This window comes from Platalea leucorodia, assembly GCF_965183815.1.
Source record: "Platalea leucorodia genome assembly, chromosome: Z".
NCBI lineage: Eukaryota > Metazoa > Chordata > Aves > Pelecaniformes > Threskiornithidae > Platalea > Platalea leucorodia.
The window spans coordinates 15162777-15185101 of record NC_138858.1 but is presented as its reverse complement, the minus strand read 5'-3'; the positions used below and the strand labels follow the sequence as shown (position 1 = coordinate 15185101).

Genomic DNA, 22325 nt, shown 5'->3' with positions numbered 1-22325 from the left:
TGATTTTAGAAAGATGAAGTAAGAAGTACTCTCTTCTGTCAGTGTAATAGCATAAGACCTCCTTGGAAGTCACCATGTGGAAAACACATTGAACACTAAATAACACATACAAAGAAATATAAGCAGCCCAGCATACTCTCACCTTCTTCGCAGTGATGACCTTTAAATCCAAGAGGGCAAAGGCAAATGTATGAATCTGCTTTGTTCGCAGCACAGGTACCACTGTTGATGCAGGACGCCTCATCACAGATGCCACTGCTACACTCACCTAAACACAGAGCCAGAACATTAATTTATCAGAGAAGTTTGTCAGAGAAGATTTATTTGGCTGTTGATCATTGCTACTAACCAATACAATTTGCTCTCCTGCTTAGATTCTTTCCCAGTTTGTCAAATGGTGTGCCATTTAGACAAGGTAACTTGATTTTTAGCATGTTTTTTAGTGCCAGACCAGCAAGAGACCTTAAAAAGAGCAAAAATTAGCCCTTACTAACAAACCAGGACAGTTGTAGCTTTCCATCATTCCCTGGATTACTCTTCCTCTGCTCTTGTTCGTATCTTTGTTTTCTCATAAAATAGAAATCTCTCTAGATTGTTTACAAGCACTGTGACTTGTTTAATTTCAATCACCTTAAGTGCTCCTTTGTTCGCTGTAAATTCATGCCACAGTAAGCACAGGAGGTGTTAATCACCATCAACTAATCTTATTAACTAAAATGAGGTTGTCAGCCCTCTTGTCTGTACTAAAAGGGATCTATATCATCAGCATATGGGCTTTTTAAGAAGCGTTTCTACTATGCTGGCACATCAACTAAAATAATAAGGAGATAATTTCTTCTTGCTGGAATTAAGCTGAAATTGTTGTAGAACAAATAATTTACTCATTTACTTCTCAAAACTGCTATCTATAAAGTTAGATTATGCAATGGTTAAATGTACATCTGATGAAGTTTTTGTTGATTTTGTTTACTTTCTCCTTTATTTTAGTTTCTGATAAATAATTCTCCCCTTCTTGATAGTAACAGACTGATTTTATACATTAAGAAAGCCCAAATAAGACATTTGTGGTGTACAAGTGTAGGCATGTCATTTGGAGGGGCAAATTGTTTATGACAAAGAACTGCACATTTATTTTGAGGCACATTGAAATATCACCTCTGATATGACGCAAGTGTGGTGAGGCAGCTCTGACAATAAACACTGGAGAACAGTTTTATTATCTGAAATGACCGAGAGAAGTCTTGAAAAACTATTTCAAGAAGGGGATATGCCCTTTTTGTTTTGTTTAAATACAGCATTCTGATTGTAAAGACAGTTTCCAGACCAGGACTCTACAGATCTTCAATAAGGTACTGCTGTTAGTACGGCACCAGCTTTACAGCTTGACTTCCCATCCCATAGCCAGAAAGAACAGCACAGAGAAGTATGCAGATGTAAATGGCTAGCGTGCTGGTTCATCCCGATCACTCTGCTGTCCACAGTGGAAAATAACCTTCTCTCACCAACTCAGGACAGAGGCAGTAATAACTCTTGGGTCATTTGGTACAACTCCCTGCCAGGCCAGACCTGTCTCTTATTGCACGTCTACAAATCTCCTGCCAGGCCCATTTTTCATTGTAGAGAGGGAAGGTCTGAGTACAGCAGTCATAATGCAGGGCTCCAGGGCTAACCCAAGGAGCATGAGCAAAATATACAAGTCCCCCAGAAGGGAACAAATTCTCCTTCTGTGTGGAAGGGGACAATTACCCCTTCAAAAGGCTGCCCCACACCCAGCTGTGGGAGCAGGGGTGCTCACAGTGCTCTTTCAACCCTCTTTTCCCCTTCTGGACCGCATTCTAATGGCCACAGTGAACCACAATAGGACAGGTATCTGATCTCTGAGATCCCTCACATACTCATCAATTATTGCGACAGTGACAGGAATGAGTAGACTAGCTCTGTTTTATAGATGAGGAAACAGGCAAGACGTGGGTAAACAAGGATCTAGATGTAGCAAGTCTGAGACACAAACGGAAAACTAAGACAACACTCATCTTTACTGCATCTGCTGCACTGTTAGTCAATGCTGGCAGTATGTTCAAACAGATCAAAATTAAACAAAGTCTTTGAGAAACAGAAAAGGACAAGTTTGATAACAATAATGAGACAAGTTTCAAGCTCACTGGTTTGAGGGACAGCTTGAACTGGAGCAGTCTTGGTATTTAAGGACAGGCTGCTCTCACAATACCTCAGTGAGTTATCACAGCCTTCAAGCCAGCACAGGTGACTATACTGAAAAGGCAAACCACAGTTCTGATGGTTGCGTCTGCTTGGGTGCAGTGGCAGATGAGGAAGGAGGGAAGCTGCAGCAGGAGGACAAGGTCCTGCCGCGCCTTCTCCGAACCATAAGTGCTGCCACCTCCATCAGCCCCTTATCTCACGGTCCAGCGGGACTTCTACTGCAGCTGGCAGAGATGGAGCAGGGGCAGGACGGACCCCTCTCCTCCCCACCCTCAATTCTGCGGTCCATGTACCACAGCACCCCTGATGTATACACTCTGCCAATCGGAAACAAACAAAAGACTGGCTAGCAAAGACCATCCCTAAACCCTAGTAGAGTTCACTTGCAATTTATTTATTTTAAGCTAAACTTATATGGGATATTGTTTGCAAGTCTCTGCTGGTACAGTTTCACATAAGCGTGTGCAGCCACATAAGGACAGTAAGTCTCTGTCACTGTTTCGAGTCACATACGGCAGAACCCAGCATTTATTTTCATTGATGTTGATTGTTAATGCAGTAGTTTGTGGAGCATTCATGGATGGGAATGAAGCTAGATGCAACCCAAAAGACAACAGAGATTAGGGATCAGAGAACTTCAGCAGGGCTTTCATCTATCTATCTAAATTCCACAGATTCTCATGTTGTCGTGAAATTACTCTCTGCTTCCAAAGTCTTATTCTTTTCAGCATCTGTTTCTTGGGCTACTCTGTTCCCCCTTGTATTGCACAGAAGTTTGGTCATGTTATCTAGAGAATACAGAGTGATTGTTAGGAAGTTTCTCATTAATCACTTCCTTCTTGGGATGTCAAATGCACAGCTATAGGAGAGAAGAAAGATGACTTTGTGGCTGAAGCATGGCACGGAGAGTTCAGTGATATGGGATCTATTTCCTGCCTTTACCACTTGCTTTCTGACTTGGGTTTACGCTTACTCTTAAACTGTTTAGACTGGGAGATAATTAAAGCAAGGATTTGGTTGCTCCTATCTTTTTTCCAAGTGCGCATTACATGGATGAAATAGAGATTAATAAATAAGACAGGACTAGTTAATTAACTTCCCTACTTCTCGATCTTTTAACCTGTGAAGAGGAGATAATGTTATAATGCCACTTCATAAAGCTGTTGAAAGAATTTACTCCATGGTATTTTTAAAACATACTGGAAATGAAAACAATGGCTGGTCAACAGGAAAGCCTGTTTGCCTCAGCAGTAATGGGGTTTCATGGGGAAAAGCCCTTTGTAATGGCCACTTTGCACTGCACTGCTGTGGGTCTGAAAGATCCCTGCATTGCTTTGGACAAGTGCAATGATGCCTTTAGGCAAAACCCGTATTTTTTTGTGTCCATAGTGTTTTAAATACAAACACAGCGTGCATACTATTGATTTCTGATGATATGACTGTCAGTCAGGAGCACAAAGAGGCATCCTGAAAGATGTTGGCAGAAATACTGGTGCAGACGTACTTACATCGGCAACACTGAGTTTCCTGTTTGCTTCTGAGAACTGCTTTTATTATTGTGCCGCACAACTGCTTCCACAAGGGGTTTTGGTATACTACACTGATGTTTACTTGTACAATGTGATAAAAGTCTCCTACTACAGACACAGCAAAAGCAATGTACAAAGGCACAGAGAAATATCATGCCAAAAATAGACACCACACCTTCCATCTCTCAAACCTGGACCATTGCTCAATTTTTTTCAACAGGCAAAAAAAGTAACCTGTGGTTTATCACTGATTAAGGACCCCATACCATTACACTTACCGACATCAGCACCACTGAGAGCTTTTCCTAATGGCCAGGGTCTCATATCAATTATCTTTCCATTGATGCTGAGCGACTGAACGCAGCCCTGAAACCCACGGTTGGTGCCTGCGGCTCTGATCAGCCAGTACATGCTGGGGGCACCGCCAACGTAGAAGGGAGTCCGGAACGTAATTTTACTGTATTGGCCCTGAAGGAAAAACAGAGGATGACGTGATGTAGAACAGATATAACACAGGATAACTAATTAAGCCACACTGTGTATAATCAATTTTTTTTCTCCACAAAGAATTATGTCAGGGGATATGCAGGTTGCTCACTCATAATTCCTTTCCATTAGTCATTCCTCTGCTCAGTCTATCACTTTAAATGTTAGTTTTGCACCCACATCCATCATGATAACGTGGACTTTAATGCAAAATAAAAAGCTTACAAGTCACTATGTTCGGAGGACGGATTGTGATCTGTCTTTTGCTGCAATTTCTTCCTTTACTTTTGACAAAATTGTTTGTCTGCTAAATTCTAAGCCCTGTGGGACACGGACCAATGGGATATTGCCTTTTGGACAGAACCCAGCAAGTGCTTAGTGTTGAATAATAACAAAATGACAAAAAACAACAGTAAAAACCAAGACAAGGCATAAACTGACACAACTACGACTTCAGTGGGGTTCTACTCACTTTGACAGCACTAAATTTACTCCCCATCTTTTTTTTGATGTTAACCTGCCTATAGAAACATACACATAGAAGTTTACTAACACTGCTATAGTGCACAGGAAGGAACAAAAAAAAAAAACTAAACAGAACTTTTTGGACCATTGAATCAAACTCCATGCTATTGTGGGCAATGGAGTCATAATTCCTTCCATAAATTGATCAAAATATATGCCTTTCACCTCCTACTCAAAGGCTGTTTCAAAACCTCACTGCCCTTTAGAAGAAAACATTCAAAATTTCCACATTTATTCACGGCCAGTTTTTACCAATGTGTCCTTCTGCGAGCAATGACCTTTAGCCTGAAAGCTCTCTGGGTTTTTCACCCCTGCCCTGCCTCCCTGGAATTTCTAACAATAAATTATATCCCCATAGCCTATATTTTGCCAGGCTAAATAAGCCAAGGTTATTGAGTCTATGGGTGTTCGCTGCACAGTGCACTGCAGAAATGCATCAAATGGATCTCAGGTTCAGCAGGAAAATAATAATTCAGGTGGAGCCTGTGGCTAAAGAGAGTTCAGATGTCCACAGGGTTTCATGGTGGGCATACCGCAGGGATGTGGGCATACAGCTCTCCAGCCTGTCTTCAACCACTTGCCATCTTTCATCGCCTTTGATGCTCCTGCCCTCCTTGGTCTGTCAAGCTCCACTTCTCTTGTGGGCACCCTGTAAGACTGCTCAAGTCAAAATTAACCAGGTCAGAAAAGACTACCACTCTGCTGACACTAATCCAGGTCATTCTAACTAGGAAAGGCTGAGGAAGATTCACTGGAGCAACAATACTACAGGAGCAAGAAGTTCTGGTGGAGAACAGCACCTGGAGCAATTAACCTTTTTTTCTGATACAGCTGCAGCTAGAAAAATGTGTGTCCACTGTCAAACTCTTCTTGTAATAGACTCTGTGGACCATAACCCTCCTACTAGCCCTTTCTTGTTCCTTCTTCAACTTCATCTTTCGTGGCTATGGGTGATCATAGCCATGTGTAGCCAGATGCAGTCTTACCAAAGTGCTGCACAATGGCATTAGTCTTTACTGGACATATCTCTCCTGATTCACATTTGCCCTTTGCATGGCTTCACAGCATTGGTAACACATAGCAACATGTGACAGACACTGAAATCCTTTCCTCTGTCATTTCCAGCTGATGAAAATGTGCAGCATTTTTTTCGCTTCAGTGCCTGCACATAAGAGTGTAAAGTAATCATAGAACCATATAATCATAGAAAGGTTTGGGTTGGAAGGGACCTTAAAGATCATCTAGTTCCAACCCCCCTGCCATGAACAGAGACACCTTCCACTAGACCAGGTTGCTCAAAGTACCATCCAGCCTGGCCCTGAACACTTCCAGGGATGGGGCATCTGCAGTTTCTCTGGGCAACCTGTTCCAGTGCCTCACCACCCTCATAGGGAATAATTTCTTCCTTATATCTGACCTAAATCTATCCTCTTTCAATTTAAAGCCATTACCCCTTGTCCTATCACTGTGTGCCCTTTAAAAAGTTCCTCTCCAGCTTTCTTGTAGGCCCCCTTCAGGTACTGGAAGGCTGCTATAAGGTCTCCCCAGAGTCTTCTCTTCTCCAGGCTGAGCAACCCCAACTCTCTTAGCTTGTCCTCATAGGAGAGGTGTATCATCCCTCTGATCATTTTTGTGGCCTCCTCTGGCCCCAGTCCAACAGGTCCATGTACTTCCTGTGCTGAGGACTCCAGAGCTGGATGCAGTACTCCAGGTGGGGTCTCACCAGAGCAGAGCAGAGGGGCAGAATCACCTCTCTCAACCTGCTGGCCATGCTTCTTTTGATGCAGCCCAGGATACAGTTGGCTTTCTGGGCTGTGAGCGCACATTGCTGGGTCATGTTGAGCTTCTCATCAATCAGCCAAGTCCTTCCCCTCAGGGTGGCTCTCAATCCACTCTCCGCCCAGCCTGTATTTGTGTTTGGGATTGCCCTGACCCATGTGCAGTACCTTGCACTTGGCCTTGTTGAACTTCACGAGGTTTGCACAGGCCCACCTCTCAAGCCTGTCAAGGTCCCTCTGGATGGCATCCCTCCCCTCCAGCATGTCAACTGCACCACACAGCTTGGTGTTATCTGCAAACTTGCTGAGGGTGCACTGAATCCTGCTGTCCATGTCACCGACAAAAATGTTAAACAGCACCAGTCCCTATACCGACCCCTGAGGAGTGCCACTCACCACTGGTCTCCACTTGGACACCAAGCTGTTGACTGCAACTCTTTGAGTGCAACCATCCTGCCAATTCCTTATCCACCAAGTAGTCCATCTATCGAATCCATGTCTCTCCAATTTAGAGACAAGAATGTCGTGCGGGACAGCACCAAATGCTTTGCACAAATCCAGGTAGATGATGTCAGTTGCTCTTCGCTTATCCACCAACATTGTAACCCCATCATAGAAGGCCACCAAATTTGTCAGGCATGAATTGCCCTTAGTGAAGCCATGTTGGCTGTCACCAATCACCTCCTTATTTTGTTCTGTAGTTCCCTGGGTCTTCCTTTTTACCCTTTTTAAAAATGGGGGTTATATTTCCCCTTTTCCAGTCAGTGGGAACTTCACCAGACTGCCACAACTTCTCAAATATGATGGATAGTGGCTTAGCAACTTCATCCACCAGTTCCCTCAGGACCAATGGATGCATCTCATCAGGTCCCATGGCCTTGTGCACCTTCAGGTTCCTTAGATGGTCGTGAACCTGATCTTCAACCCTACAATGGGCAGTTCTTCATTCTCCCAGTCCCTGCTTTTGCCTTCTGCGACTTGGGCAGTGTGGCTTGAGCACTTGCTGGTGAAGACTGAGGCAAAAAAGTCATTGAGTACCTCAGCCTTCTCCATATCCCAGGTCTCCTGTTTCCTTCTGGAGCGGGCCCACACTTTCCCTAGTCTTCCTTTTATCACCAGTGTACCTATAGGAGCTTTTCTTGTTTCTTTTTCAGATGTCTGAAGCCACTTTTTTCAGGGCTAGGGATGGCATGTTAATAGTGGCTATCAAAGGGAAAAGGAAAGACATCTGAAACAATTTGCAACTGTCTTTTTTTTTTTCAGTGCCTTAATTTCACTTCTGTTTTCTGGCCTGGCAACAGATGAGCAAGTCAAGACATCTTCCTCTATTATATTCTATCCTGGCGGCCTCATGAAATTGTTGGTGTTAATGTAAGCCAGGGCAGAATGTCTATCTCCATTACTGTACTTAAATCTATGTCCATGTTCTGGAAACACCTTGTTTCTGTATACAAACTTCTTGTATACAGAAGTTTGTATACTTCTGTATACAAACCTTGTGTGGCTATATGCATATTATACATAAATATATACACATATGCATGTAATTTTTCTGGCTCAGGAAGCAGAGCAGCTCTCTGAGGCTTGATAAAGAAAGCAATCAGGGACAGCAGCTGTAAAACCTGGCAAACTTTTAACAGCAGCCTGTATCTGAGATTAGCGAAGTGTAGCAGAAGGGCAGCAGAGCAAGCATGGAGGACAACAGGGAAACTGTGATGGGATTCAGCACTGGGATATTTATCCATGTGATTTCTAGACTACGTATGTGGAAGAGTAATCTGTACACTGCTCCTGGTTCACTAAATGCCCCAACACTGATAAATAAAAATGTACCTTTTAAATCTGCTCAGAAGTCTGCTGGCAAGAAAAATGTCATCAAAATCTTGAGAGAGCCCAAGGTCAAGCTGCAGGTGTGGGACTACCTACCTGAGATTTTCCTGTCATTGGAGCATCATTGTCCATCCTGAGCCAGCCATTCATCCCATCTCTGAACAACGTGATGCTGTGCCAGTTCCCCAGCTTGATTTTGTTTTCACTTGTTATGACTGCAACCCCAGTGCCACAGTTGAACCTGGGAGCATGAGACAGAGAGGGCAAGGTGACAATCTTACATTAACCAAATAACTGAAGGTCATTTTTAGACTCCAAATATTCCCTCTGCTCCTGGGAACCTCTGTGTTTCACATTGCATATTAGCAGACCACAGGAAAATTAGACAGCAGGTCTACATATGATCTGTTCCAAGTTTCAAACTTCATTATCTGTCCTTCTCCCATGGAGAAGATTTTGCATCCTCTGGCTGCACCAAGTGCATTGCAAAGCTTGTCAACAGCTGAAACTGTTTCAAGATGGAGGGTATTACCATCTGAGTTCCTACTATCACAGTAATTTCTTTGGGGAGTTTTTCTAGCTCCCTGGTGAAAGGCATTAATAACTCTGCAATTCTGTATGAAACTCAGTACTGATTGACAAGGAGACCTCCAGGAGAGTCTGTGGAGCTGAACGTGCACAAAATGTGCCATTTTCTCTGACTGCTGTTCAGTGCAGGTGAACAGAAACACAACTAAGGCACATCACCCGCTTTGTTATTCCCCACTTTCAAAGGCGTCACCCTCTCAAGTATGGAGATCCTTGAGATACTCTTTCACACACTTCATATCTATGGGACTGCAAGAAACCCTCTCCATCTTCATTTAAAAAACCTGCAAATCCCATCTAAATAAGGGATATAAGATGAAGTTCCAGGCCCCTTGATAGCATTAAATCCTTTATTTTGGTACATTATCTGCAGGTCCTTTTGCTGTGAAGCACAAACATTGACTATGCATAGCTCGATATAGCATAAGCTTAGCAAATGCAGTGGCTCACTAGCATTTCTAGTAACATAGCAATGAGCCCTGGACTAGTGCCTTGAAGAAAACTGATTATTTTGCCTTTACACCAAGGTCTGAGTAAAAAGAGTTCAACAGGGCACATGTTCACGCACTAAAGAAGGATGAGAGAAAAAAATATTGAAGAACTGTTAAATGAAGTAATACTGTCCATTTTGTGCACTGCATGGGGCAAAAGTCAAAGACAGGACAGATATTCATCATGTATAGCGAGTCCCAGGAGGCAGCAATGGCCCCTTCTCTTTACATCAGATTTAGGGTGGAGGCTTTACCTGAACTGGATGCTACGCCGGATGATTGCTAGTGACATAAAATCACCACGACCGTGTTCATTTTCTCCACAGTATAGCAGCAAACCATCTTCTGATTCAGCCTGCAATCAGAGCGTCAACATGAAAAATCAAAGTCTAAGCCTCACAGTGACAGATAAATGTAAGCAGCACTGGGGACTTTTCTCCAGAAAAGGGACAGCATTTTTCAGATGAAGCGTTTAATTTGCAGAATCGGAAATTGGTTGATCAATTTTGAATCCTGCATTTGAAGAACCTAGAAAAACACTGCCTTAATGCTTAAATGGTCTCAGAACATCTCTTCTACTTACAGTATGATGCTATCAGACCTAAAAACAAGCCTGAAAGCATTAGAGACTGTCAGACATGTCCCATATGAGACCTCTGAGCACAAAGTCTAGCAAGGATGTCCTAGCAAGCCTGTTAAGTGTAGACACATCAGACTTACTGCACATGAATACACACACCCTGCTTCACATGTTCAGTGAGCCTGACACTTTTCAAGCCGAACAACCTGTGCAGGCAGGATTTCTCCATATGTGCATAGCAGCTGACACAGTTCACAGCCATCCTGCATTTTAAGCTGGCAAATTGCCAGAGGAGTGTCAGATCACCAAGTGAGGCAACAGACTGCTGCTGCTCTAGTGACAGTCTCGTACCCAGGCTGTGAAGCTGGCAAGTCTGCCTTACATGGGAGCAGGGGTGCTTCCAAGAGCTCAGCCACCCTCCCTACAGGCAGCCCTACCAGCCCTGTCCGTAACACACAGACAGCATTAACACAAGTCACTGCGGGATGTACACTTCAGAACTGTAGTTTAAGTAGCCCAGTATCTTGCACGTATTAGTAGCAGGCGTCCCAAACTTCAGACGTGGAAAATAATGCCTACTTAAATCCTGCAGGATAGGAAAGGAGCTCTGGATATGGGGCAGTATTTTGCTCAGTACAACAAGATCACAGCTTCTTATATGCAAAGATACCGTGTGCACTTCCAAACTGTAGTTCACAAAAATTCCAGGTGTACTTCAGTCTGTAGCCCATTCACATGGCTATAACTTTGCCAATGTACATTGTCGCCAGTCTGCAATGCCAGTATTACTAGCCCCAGGGATTCTCTCATGCACTGCCTACCAATAACGGATGCAAACATTTTAGCTCAGTTTACCAACTTCATTTGCATTCATTGAAGGTGAAGCCAGACCTTTAGAGATGAAGATTATGTATAGGTTCACCACAATTACATTATAAGCTATACTGAAGCTAAGTTATTGTTCCATTGTCCGCATCATCAGAATAAGCAAATAAAATTTAAAGCTCCTACATGAGCTTGGAATTGCTTAAACTTACCCTGAATTCAAGGGTAATTTGAAATGTCTGATAGGAGTTTTTCAGTGGTTCAAAGGTGATGTATGAGTAGCCAGAGAACTGAGGATACTGGATAATAATATCTGAAAAGCAAAGACAGAAGCATGTTACTTAGCAGTTTTCTCCCATATAAAAATCGATATACACATTTAGCACTAGATAACATCACGTGAAAATGCAAGGCAGAGTTCCTCCAGAGACAACCATTAGTCAGCAGCAGTCAACAGTTAACCTATTGCCTTGTCCTCCCACCACCTTTCACAACTAATTCTTTTATTCCCAAGGACCTGGTGAACTTGGAAAGAAACAGGATACTGAGGGCCAAATACTCCTCAACAGTTTAATTGCTGGCTTCAGTGGAACTTTTTCCAGATTTTCATCCTTGTTACAGAAGACAGAACCCATTTACTTTATATTTATCTCCTTTTAAGAATTCATTTAACACAGAGACAACAAAGTAATTTTCTGGTTTGCAGGATTATAAAAACATGCGGGAAATGTGGCCAGACTCCACACTGCATTAGTCACTGCTGCTCCATAGCTGCTGCGTCCAGCATCCGCAGAATCCTTGGCTGGCTCTTAAGAGCCCATCAGCTCCCAGCGCTTCCCTCAAGACAGCTCAGGGCAGAAGGTAAAGGGAGTGATGGGGAGAAGTGAGTCCCTGTATGCATCTCTCCATCCCTGGCTGCAATAGTGGCCCTTCATATTGCTCTTGTCAGCTAGTGTTATCAGTCCTCACCCTTTGCTGTCTCACGTTAAGAGGACCATCCTGGCTTCAGCACAGAAAAAGAAAATCAGAGAGATGTCTTATGGCTACCTTTGCAGCTCATTTTCCTAAGAAGCACTGAGGACAGACACAGTTTCAGGCTTGAATTCTTATTTTTGCAGTGGATCTAAGTCTAATGAAGAAGGAAGGGTAAGGATTCCTATTCCTCTTTGCTATTTGAATAGTGAATGGGTTTTTCTTGCATATTTGGATCTGGATACAGCTCTCTCAACTTTTTTCTTTTCAAGGCATACATTTTAGGCTGAGGTGAAGAGAACCAGTGCTATAAACCTGAATGCTACCACAGCAGACAGCAATTAACTCATGCCCTGATCACAAGCAGAACTGACTGGACCACAGCGCCATGCAGCTGTTGATTGCAAAGAAAAAAAAAATCTGTTTTCATTCGGATTAATATACTATTTAACAATATTGGCTGTTGTGGAGAAATTCAGTCCAAGAAAATATTGGTACATGATGCTACTGCTTACCAAGGAATAACACACTCCCTTGTGAAAGATGTTGGTTTTGGACTGACGTTAACAAACCCACTCTACAAGTTGTATACAGTTATGTCAGTTCAAATAAATCCTTGACTCTTCATACTTGGTCAAGGCCAAAAATCACATCTGCAGCTGTTCCATGTGGCTGAGTCATAAAAGATTGTTTTCAGAATGAGCTCTCTTTACTCTAGCACCAGGAGAAGATCAAACACCCTCAGTGTCTGTATCCCTGATGCACAACACTGTGCATCATAAATGTCTAATGCGAGCCTGCAGAAGAGATGTGTGTCCCTGATGCACTGCTGCGTGGCAGGGCCTTGGCAGATCAGATCAGCATGCAGACAGACAGATCAGCTCTTTCTTAGCTCGCAGGACAGCACCACTACAAGAAATGAGACACTTGCTTTGCACAAGCTCTGGCATTCATCTGACCCCTTGGTCACCAAACCAGAAGAAAAGTAACTCCAGGGGGGGAAAAAAAGTGATCTGCTTATGGCCTGGTAAGCAAGCTGGACTGGCTCACCAGGTGATCAGCTCAATGTCAGACCCAGCAAAGGGCAAGGTTAGGTCAGCAGAGGGAGAAGACAGGGAGGTGGCAAGAGAAGGAGAAGCAGGATGGCCTCCTTCAGCTCAGCAAGCTCTTGCCCTGGCTCAGGTGCCCTGCAGAGAGGCAAGAGGACATGTGGCAAGTCCTGACTGGGACAGCCACACTTCCTCACGCTGACCTGGGCTTCAGGTCATGCTTTCTGAACCAGGGAGGGGCTTTTGTTCCACCCTTGCCCCAGCCTGCCTGACATGAGTGCTGGGGCTACCACTCCAGCACTTCTGCCCTGCAGACCATGGAGAAAGTCTCCTCTGGAGATGGTTTACAATGGGGGCTCTGTCTCACATCCCTGCTGCAGCATCAGCAACATCTGATGGACCATGCTGGAAACACGGGTGGTTCAGGGCTTCAGCTACAGGCAAAAGGCAAGGGTCAAAGAGGGGGCTGAATGTCCCTGCTGGAAGCTGTGGATGCCATGGCTGCACCATGTCAGGCCTGTGTGCCTACCAACATACCTGGCTCCATCACTCTTCTACTCCTAGGTGGGGAAGGAGGATTAACCTCCCCTGTACACCTCCACAGGGGGTCTGCATTCACCTTTATTAAAGAATAACTTCTTCACACTTAGCTGAGGAAAGAGAAGCAAAGGGGCCGATGTCTGAACTGGGACATGGAAGCTGCTGCTGTCCTTAGGGATCCATTAAGCCCAGCCAGCTATTCCCAAAGCGCACTTTGGTTGGTTCATCATGAAGCTGCTGCTTCCACCAGAAAACAAGAAGCCAGCAGCAGCGGGCAGGCAGAAACCTACCTTCCGCACACGTCTCTCCTCCTTTTCCTAAGTTGCAGTGGCAGCGCGAGCCGCCCCGGTCGTAGTCGTTGACACAAAAGCTGTCTGCAGAACAGATGGCCTCATCACAGGAGAGATCAAAGAGGCGCACTGCAGAAGACATGCCGCCTCTCCTTGCTGCCCGAGCCGTAGTCGCCCTCGCTGTGGTTGAAGGCCGTGTGGTGGTGGGAGTGGAAGTAGTGGGTTCAGAAGTGGTTGTAAGGACCCGTGACAGGAGCCTGGAACTAGACCCTGGTGCGACCTTAGTTTCGACCAGAAATTTTCTGTTGCCTCCTTTGATAGCAGGAAGCGGTCTGAGCTGAAAAGAAATAAACAAACACAAATTCGGTAAAACCTAAAATGCTACAACGAAATGAAATTAATACCTTCCAAGACACAGATCTGAGGTAAAAAATTCATCCTCACTGAAGAAAAAGAAACAACCACATTACTATATCTGAGCATATAATATGAGATATTAAACTTCCTGACAAGATCAGACACTTGAAAGTATTGAGACTATAAAGAAAACAGAAATGCCAGAGCGGAATCTTGAAATTTACCTCTTCTATGTAAATGTCGTAGTCTGAGTCATCAATATCAAATCCATCATCATCACCAGTCACTGTCTCTGTGATATAACGATGCCCATAGCTTCCACTTCCTAACTCCTCAGAGCCTAAAAAGACACAACTGGCATATTCAGTTCATATATTTTTTTTCTCTTTACACAGAGCAACTCAGATCTTACCACCCCCTGATTCACCACACTGAAATCCGAAGTGGCGTTAATGTTCATGCTGTACAGACAACGCAAGTGTCAGCCTGAAGATGGGAGACACTGTCCAAGTGATAAACATGCAACTTAAAACAAAGTGAAGACCTTCATTTAGTCACTTACTGTGATTCCCAAACAAAGCAGGCAAAGCTCAGTTCTTCCACTGCAAACAGACTTTTATCCGTCATTCTTCCAGGAGAAAGGCTCTGAACTTTTTTGGCGTGGACAACATTTTAATAACTGTATTGTTTTTAGATCAAACTTTTCCTTTTATAAATACACAGTCCTGTATCTGCCCTACTGGCAACCAAATAACTGGAACAGCAAAAGAGATGCATCTAGGTAGGGCTTTTCTGACACACTCTGCTTCGGACTTTATCTGCATCCACTGGCTCCAATGCTCCTGAAATTAGCATCCTAAGTGTATTAGGCTATTTTTTAAAACATAATTTAGTACCTTGAAAAAAGAAACGTGCACAAACATCATATGTTTTTCATGTACTTAATCTGTTTCTGCCTCTCCCTGGAGCGCTGAACAGCACTGTGAAGGACTCCAGGCTGGGAATGGACAGTTTAAACAATAAGAGGATCCTCATAAAAAGTTTCTGTGCTTTTCTGCACTTTACATAACAAATTCTGCTTAAACAATGGTTTATGCTTTTTAGCTATTAAAATTTACAGGAAGCCATGATAATACAGGTAACTGTATCACTATCATTACTTGTCATTTCAGCAAGGTTAAGAATAGGCAAACATTTGATAACCATTAAAACAACAGACTTCGTACATTTGCCTTTTCCATAAAATATTTTGCGGTCACTTAAAAACAGCATCGGTAGTCCTTGCTTTACAAAGCCTCTGTACAGGCTGACCATGTGTGCTTGTTTATTTTAGCAGCCACAAGCTGCCCATATTTTCCCATAAGTTAGCAGGTCCTTTACATTGCAACATGCAGAGACGCAAAGTCTGTCTGGGCAGTGGCTGTCTGTGGAAAGGAGACCTGACAAGCCAGAAAATGCTACTTGATGGTAGTGAGAGCTTCACTACCACCACTCAACAACCCGATGGAGCCAGCGAAAGCTAATGAGGCTTAGCAGACTTTCAGAGGGAGCAGTGTAGGCACAGTGCTATCGGGCCATTTGAGCCAGTCTAACTGGGGTCAGTCATCTCCCCCCTTGGTGGAGAATAAAGGAAAAATATCTCACTGACCCGATTCAGGCAGGAGAGCACTTGTCTAAATCTTACTGTATTCTCTCTTCCCTTGCCATGACTGCAACCCAGAAATCCTGGCAGACAGTTATGAAATCAAGCATATGTGCACCAGATACGAATGTGTGCCCTGGCTGGCTAACTGGCCGCCCACCATACACTCTGTCGGAGTTACTTATCAATGAGCTCTCTATGTTACATCAGCATACAGAAAAATCAGAGGAAAATCAGTAGAGGTAATGAGGCATACACATTTGCAACCAAAACAACATACCAGGCCGCGAGAGAATGTATGTAAATCTTTCCACTCTAACATGTATACCTAATCATCTGTAAATAATACAATTTAACTGTATATTAAACATTATTCAGCACAGAGTTCTACCAACTGAACTAGGCAGAGAACTCATAGCTTTATGACTAGTAAGGAGATGAGGCCAACTGGACGAACTACATTCAGATTATTTCTGCTGGTGACTGAATGCATAGGCAAAGGATTACTACTGGAGAAACAGACTGCATGTTTATCAACTGGTCCCAATTCTGCATTCATTATGGCAAACAATAGGTATTATCAAAATGTGGGCAAAACCTCTTACTCCCAGTATTCATTTGTATAGTCACTCAGGTTATTCACTTTGGCAACAGTGATTTTGAGAGACATGCATTTCTACAAAAAAATTTCAGTGTGCAAAACCTCAAACATAAACATCATAAATGTGACTTGCAGTTTAACAGAAATTATATGAATGAAGCAGAGCCCAGCACTAACTCAGCTCCCAGCAGATGCAGCAATTTTCAGCTCATGGGAATACATTTGCTTTTAAGTCAGGTCTGTAATATTACTTATTGCCTTTATACCGTGTGTCTGAAACTATTTCAGAACAAATTCAGTTCTTCTAATGGATGCAACTGCAATTTACCTAAGAGTAACAGAAGCAATAAAGCTAAGTTGGGAAAAAGAAAGGAAAAAAATCACACATTACTGATCAATCATATGTCAGGGAAAACAAGCTAATCTGTATTCAAACAAGCTGTGATACACAAGCTCAATTTTCTTATTTAGAGGTCACAAGCTACAAAATAAAAATCTGTTATAGTTCAAATTCTGCCACATTTTTTCTCTTCTCAAGCAAACTTTCTAGTGGCTTAATGGGATTTAGGTTCAGTAAGAATGGCACGAATGAAGCAATACACAATGCAATGAAGACATGGAGATGTACTCTCTTCTAACTATGCCTGACTTTATACAGGTGAGTACACACACAAACGATGAGACCATCTAACAGCCCACTGGCTTCTCAGTTGCCTTGCTCTGCCTTACATTTGGTGTTTGCTTACTGGATGTGACACAATACCCACATGTGACGTGATGCAACAAAACTGCAAAATAACAGAAAGCAGAGAAGCTAACACGACTTTCCGTAGAGAAACCCCCACGTGAACCCATCTCTTAAAAGCACCATGTAGCTTTGGTGGAGAGCTCATCTCATAATGGATGGCAAATCAGGGACAATTAAGCAAAGTGGTACTCTGCAAATACCAAAACAATGACCACAGAGATTATAAGCATGCTATATTTCATTAAATCAGTGTTTCAGTGTACAAGGAGATGAAGCCTGTTTAAGACCCTTTACCAGGTCCTATAATCCTGTTTTATAATTAATTGGAAAACCTTTGGGGGGGTCATGAACTTTAGACAGCTTCTTTCTAACTAATCAGGGATTAAGTTATACCAAAGAAATCTTTCTCAAAACAAACAGAAAGCCACACAAACTTTTGCTTTGCTGATTAGGTGGCCACCAGCATACTGATCAGGAGACGCAGGAGAGCATAGGAGAGCGTAGGAGGTAGACCATCAGGCACTGCAATGCAGGCAGATTGAATGGAAGTGTTCACCCACTGATCACCTTCATGCAGATCTAAATCCAAGATACATCAGGGGCATTTTAACCTGAGTTTTATTCTTGACAGTGACTCACAGCGAGGCACTGCTTATCTCTTGGCCTGTCTCTTGCTTTTTGTCCCTGTCTGTATAAATATGAACACTGCCCTTGTAAAGCCTTTGGAGATCTGTGGGAAACAGTTCTGTGGAAAACAGTTCTGTGGAAAACCTCCATTTGCTATCTCCAAGACACATCAACATATTTACATCAAGGTTTGGGCCCAAAGGACTGCCCTTTTCCCTGCCTGAGCCTCAGCAGACACATTCAAGCACCGTGCAGAATATTTAAGCACCTGTGCCAATGCCTTGCTCAGTATGAGCTTGGTGGTGATGGCCAGGACCAGAGGAAGGGATGTACCCAGATTAAGCAGCCACTTCTGTCACATTTGCTGTGGAGACGAGCAGGAGGGTATTTTTAACAGAAGACGCTTCCTCTGTTGGTCTGGCAAAGCCCAAGGCTGGTGACCTTCCAGGCACAGTGCAAACCCCATCTGTTTCCCCAGGAGATGAAGGGTATTTAAGCGATGCAGGTGATGACACTTTGTTTGTTTGATTCTTTAGGACAGTTTATTTTGTTGTTACTAAACTTGGTATGTGAAATCTTTTTTTCAACTAAATTGTCCATGACCCATTGAAAGATTTGATATAGCAAGAAGACAACCATATAAATGAAATACCTGTAACCTGCATCTATAATTAAGAAAGGCAACAAAAATTGATTTATTACATAATTTCCCTCTAGAAAAAAAAATTAAACTAAATCACAAATAAATGAGAACCCTTGGGGAAACTTGCCCTCTCTTTCCTCCCTGAAAATGGAGCAATGTAACATAAACCAAGCATGCATTTTTTACTAGGTAAGGGGCTAAGTGCTTATAATCAAGGCCACATGTTCTACCTGCACAGACCTTGGGAGGTCTGTCGCATTAGGTGACACCGTCAGCAACCCTTCAGAGGAATATTTTAGCAAAGCCAATGGTTTCCTATGCTGACTTGAAACAATGCAATCAAGAGTACTGCAAAGCCAGTCACCTTTTAAAAACAAAATGAGTGAATTACATGCGAGAATGAGATAAACCCCAGCAGAAAACATCCCCAAGTAGTACGGACTCAGTGTCCACAGGACTCATCTCTGTCTCAGCCTGGCTAGAAGAGCTGCAATAGGCTCTACGCAATGCAACATGAACCCTGAAGGTCCACTGCATTTGAGATAATGTTGGCAATTTCTTCTTCAGTTAAAATAAGCATCAGAAAAGCACTAATTATTTCAAAACAAGCATAAAAATACAGGATATACAAGCATAAAGCTACAAATTTTTAAAATCCAAACACACTAAGGACCTTAGTGCCAGCACTATGTGGACTAAGTGTAATACAAAGAAGCCAGACGCTATATGGACTTCTGCCAGCTTCCTAAGATATTTCAGGTATTTCTGAGGAATATACAGGCACTCAGAAAATAGCATCAAATATTTGTGCCATGTTTCACTGTTTACATGGAGGAGGTACCATTTCAGTAATGAAGGTAATAACTCCTACGATGCGCACACTGAAGAGCAAAGGTGCATTATTTTCAGACATGCCAACTGTCTGACACCCTTCCAGCAACCATAGGTTACTAAGAGGTATCTGCTGGCACTTTGAGAGATTCAGGCATCTGGTGCCATCTGAGATGCATTACAGTACCTGACACATCCCCAGAGGACTGTCAGGTGTCTGGGAGACACATGGGAGGCACGTGTCCTCCTGCAGGGACAGCTGAAAGCCATAGGACCTAGGGGACCTCAAATCCACCAAATGTCTATACCTGAGCAACTGAAGTGAATGAGTAACTGGGCCAAAGAAGGCAACCATTGGTTTTCTGGCTACTAGAAGGGGGAAGGTACCTGCAGGTACGTAATGTGAACCAGGAGTAAGTTTTACTTGTTTGCCCTTAAGCTTAGCATGCTTTTTGTTGTTACATTAAACTTGTCAATGGTTTAAATCACTCTTCAGGTTTTTTTAGGGTTTGGGGAAAAAATAAATGTTCAGGTTATGCATGGCTTTAATCAAGAAATTTTTTCATAACAGAAGTTTAGCTTTTCTACTAATGCACAATGTACTTGTGTATCTGGTTAACATCAAACTACTTTCTTACACAGACATCACCACTAAAGCCAAGTGAGAGCTGCTATACTCAGTAATACGCCTGCTTCCAGAAAGCCACAGAATTTACTTCTAAAGGCAGGCATCCTTTGCTGCCTTTAAACACCACTTCTTGCTCTGCAAAAAGCTGGTTGTTATGAAGACACGTATCCACAAGATAACACAAGCTTTCATGGATAGTGGCTATATGCAGTTTTTAAGCCTATTTGCAAAATCCACCCCAGAAACTAAAAGCAGACTGGAAAAGGAAACACATTTGCATTTGCCAAAGGGCCCAGAGTTTGCTAAAGTAGCCCTAAGTAGAAGTGACCTGGTGCGGGGCTGGAGCACATCACAGACATGACATGGCCCCATGCTGCGGGAGTTCTGCCTGCTCATGAGGGTCTCCCCCAATCACTGCCAGCCCCTTGCTGCAGGGAGACCAGCCTCTCAGCCACAGCAGCACCCACATGCCTACTATGGACCTGCACAGAGTTTTTGAGTCTATTCAGAGAGCAGTGCAACGTGCATAATACATTCACTTTTCAGATCTGATCCAGGCACAGAGTCAAGCTCATGGCCCTAGGAACCTCTCCAGAGATCAGTGTTTATATACTCTGGGTGTGAATTTGATTCCAAGCTCTACTAACAAAAATCCATGTTTTAGAGCCATCTTGACAGGTGTCTGCAGGACAAGCAGTTTCCAAAGGCAAAGTGCCTTTCCTAGAGTACCACAGTAATAAGCGCAACATGAAGACTACTCCACCCTTATTAGCAGAACTAAATACTTCATCTTTTCTGACCAAAGAATGCAGCCACTCACATCCAAAGATAAACAGGATACCAAGGAGCACACAAGCATGCCTGAGGCAGGGGGGGCTGATCCTTGGGGATCCAGGGGCCAAGGTACTCCAGAGCAAGCTGCACCTTCCTGGTTTTCACAAACATTTGCTTCAGAAGTTAAACTTACGAGTTCAGCAGCCATAACAAACTTCAGACAAACTAGTCGATTGAATTTGTCACAGAGGGGAAAAAAGAATGGAAACTGCCATATAAGAATCAATGAAAACAAGGGATTCCAAGATAGGGAGGCTATTTAAAAATAAATCCTTAGCGGATTAAACTGGTGGATCACTAAGGATGTGGTCCACATTTCTGCAGCATGCAAATTTTTCTTGCAGAGCTCACAGTCCTACCTGAATATCAGCTGCTCATTTTCTAGCTCCGTTAGTCCCCATACCCCGCCAGCCTTGGCTCTGCTTCCTGAATCGACTCTTTTTGTGACATTGGGTTTTTCGCTGTGCAAGAGACATGATTTGTATGATTCCCAGCGTGCTCTGTATCAGCTCGATTGGGATTCTCACATACCACGATGACTTTGGGGGTGATGAGGAGCAACAGCACCTCAAAGTTAGCCTACAGAGACACTAGCACTGACAGAGAATTACATTCCAAGGAAGGCCATCAGGAGATGTGTGCAGGACCTACCCATTACAGCTATGTGCATGGCCTACATTGCTACACAAATGTGAATGTAATTGTTAACAAGTTGTGATTATTCAAGTGTGTTTGAATGCTTTTTTACCTAATATTTTTTGCTATGCAGCTTCTGATCAAAAAGGGATGCTTACTTCTTTATATCATTATTTTTGTCATTGTGCTTAATAGTTTAAGAGCCTTACTCCTCAGAAAACAGTATAGATTTGCTTTGGTCTTTTCCAGTTGTTTAAATTATAAGTGTAATATATACAGTTCAGTTTCAAAGAACAGAAAAAAAAAAATATGAACAATAGACTTGTCTCTTTCATTTCTCCCCATGATATTCACTTATCAGTTCTGCATGAAGCCAGCACAAAAGTCAGTAAGTAGGAATCCAAAAATATCTGGCAATGACCTCCAGAGCAGAGAAACAGCATGAGAGCACTTCTGCCTGGAGCTTTTCAAATCTTTGCTTGTGGCTTGACTTTCACAGGATGCCACAAGCTTCACAGACAGGACTGAGAGGTGTCAGACTGGGGGTGCCTGTGCTTGGAGAGCGATTCTTTCCACCAGCAGCCCTCCACAGGCTACACCAGATACACTTTATTTACAGATAAACTTTATTTTTATATAGCTTTAATTACAAAAAGGTGGTTCCACTCACTGAATGTTCGGATGATGTCGCTCGGTGCACTGGCGGGGCTGGATCCATAGACGTTTGCTGCTCGGACGGCAAACTGATACTTGGTATTTGGGAGAAGTCCCTTGAGAACCATGGATTCCATCTGGATCTGCTCTCTTATTACCGTCCAATTGCTGTCAAGGTCTGGCCTTCAGGATCAAAAAAAGCCAAGATCATAAATAATTAAAGCTGGCTGTATAAATTAATTGCTTTTAAACTTTCCTGGGAAATACACAAAATAAATGAGATGCTAAATCATCACTGAAATCCTTCACTCTTAAGGGGCCAGACTGTGGAACCATTACTAAGCTGTGAAGCCTGTGATATCAAAACTATACTGTGATAAAAAAACAATATTCAGATTTTGTTTATAAAGCCAAGGAGGCT

The 22325-nt window shown here is 43.1% G+C and overlaps 1 protein-coding gene across 1 annotated transcript in view; it reads right to left on the bottom strand.

The window, feature by feature from the left end:
- The window catches only part of EGFLAM (EGF like, fibronectin type III and laminin G domains), a gene marked incomplete at its 5' end in the record, with an annotated part of 75009 nt that overhangs the window by 20228 nt on the left and 32456 nt on the right, over positions 1-22325 (bottom strand). Inside the window, 8 exons of the mRNA XM_082335627.1 lie at positions 143-268; positions 4028-4217; positions 8465-8609; positions 9702-9802; positions 11065-11165; positions 13704-14040; positions 14285-14400; positions 21921-22087. Coding sequence (XP_082191753.1) covers positions 143-268; positions 4028-4217; positions 8465-8609; positions 9702-9802; positions 11065-11165; positions 13704-14040; positions 14285-14400; positions 21921-22087 — 1283 coding nt within the window. The remainder of the gene's footprint in view (positions 1-142; positions 269-4027; positions 4218-8464; positions 8610-9701; positions 9803-11064; positions 11166-13703; positions 14041-14284; positions 14401-21920; positions 22088-22325) is intronic.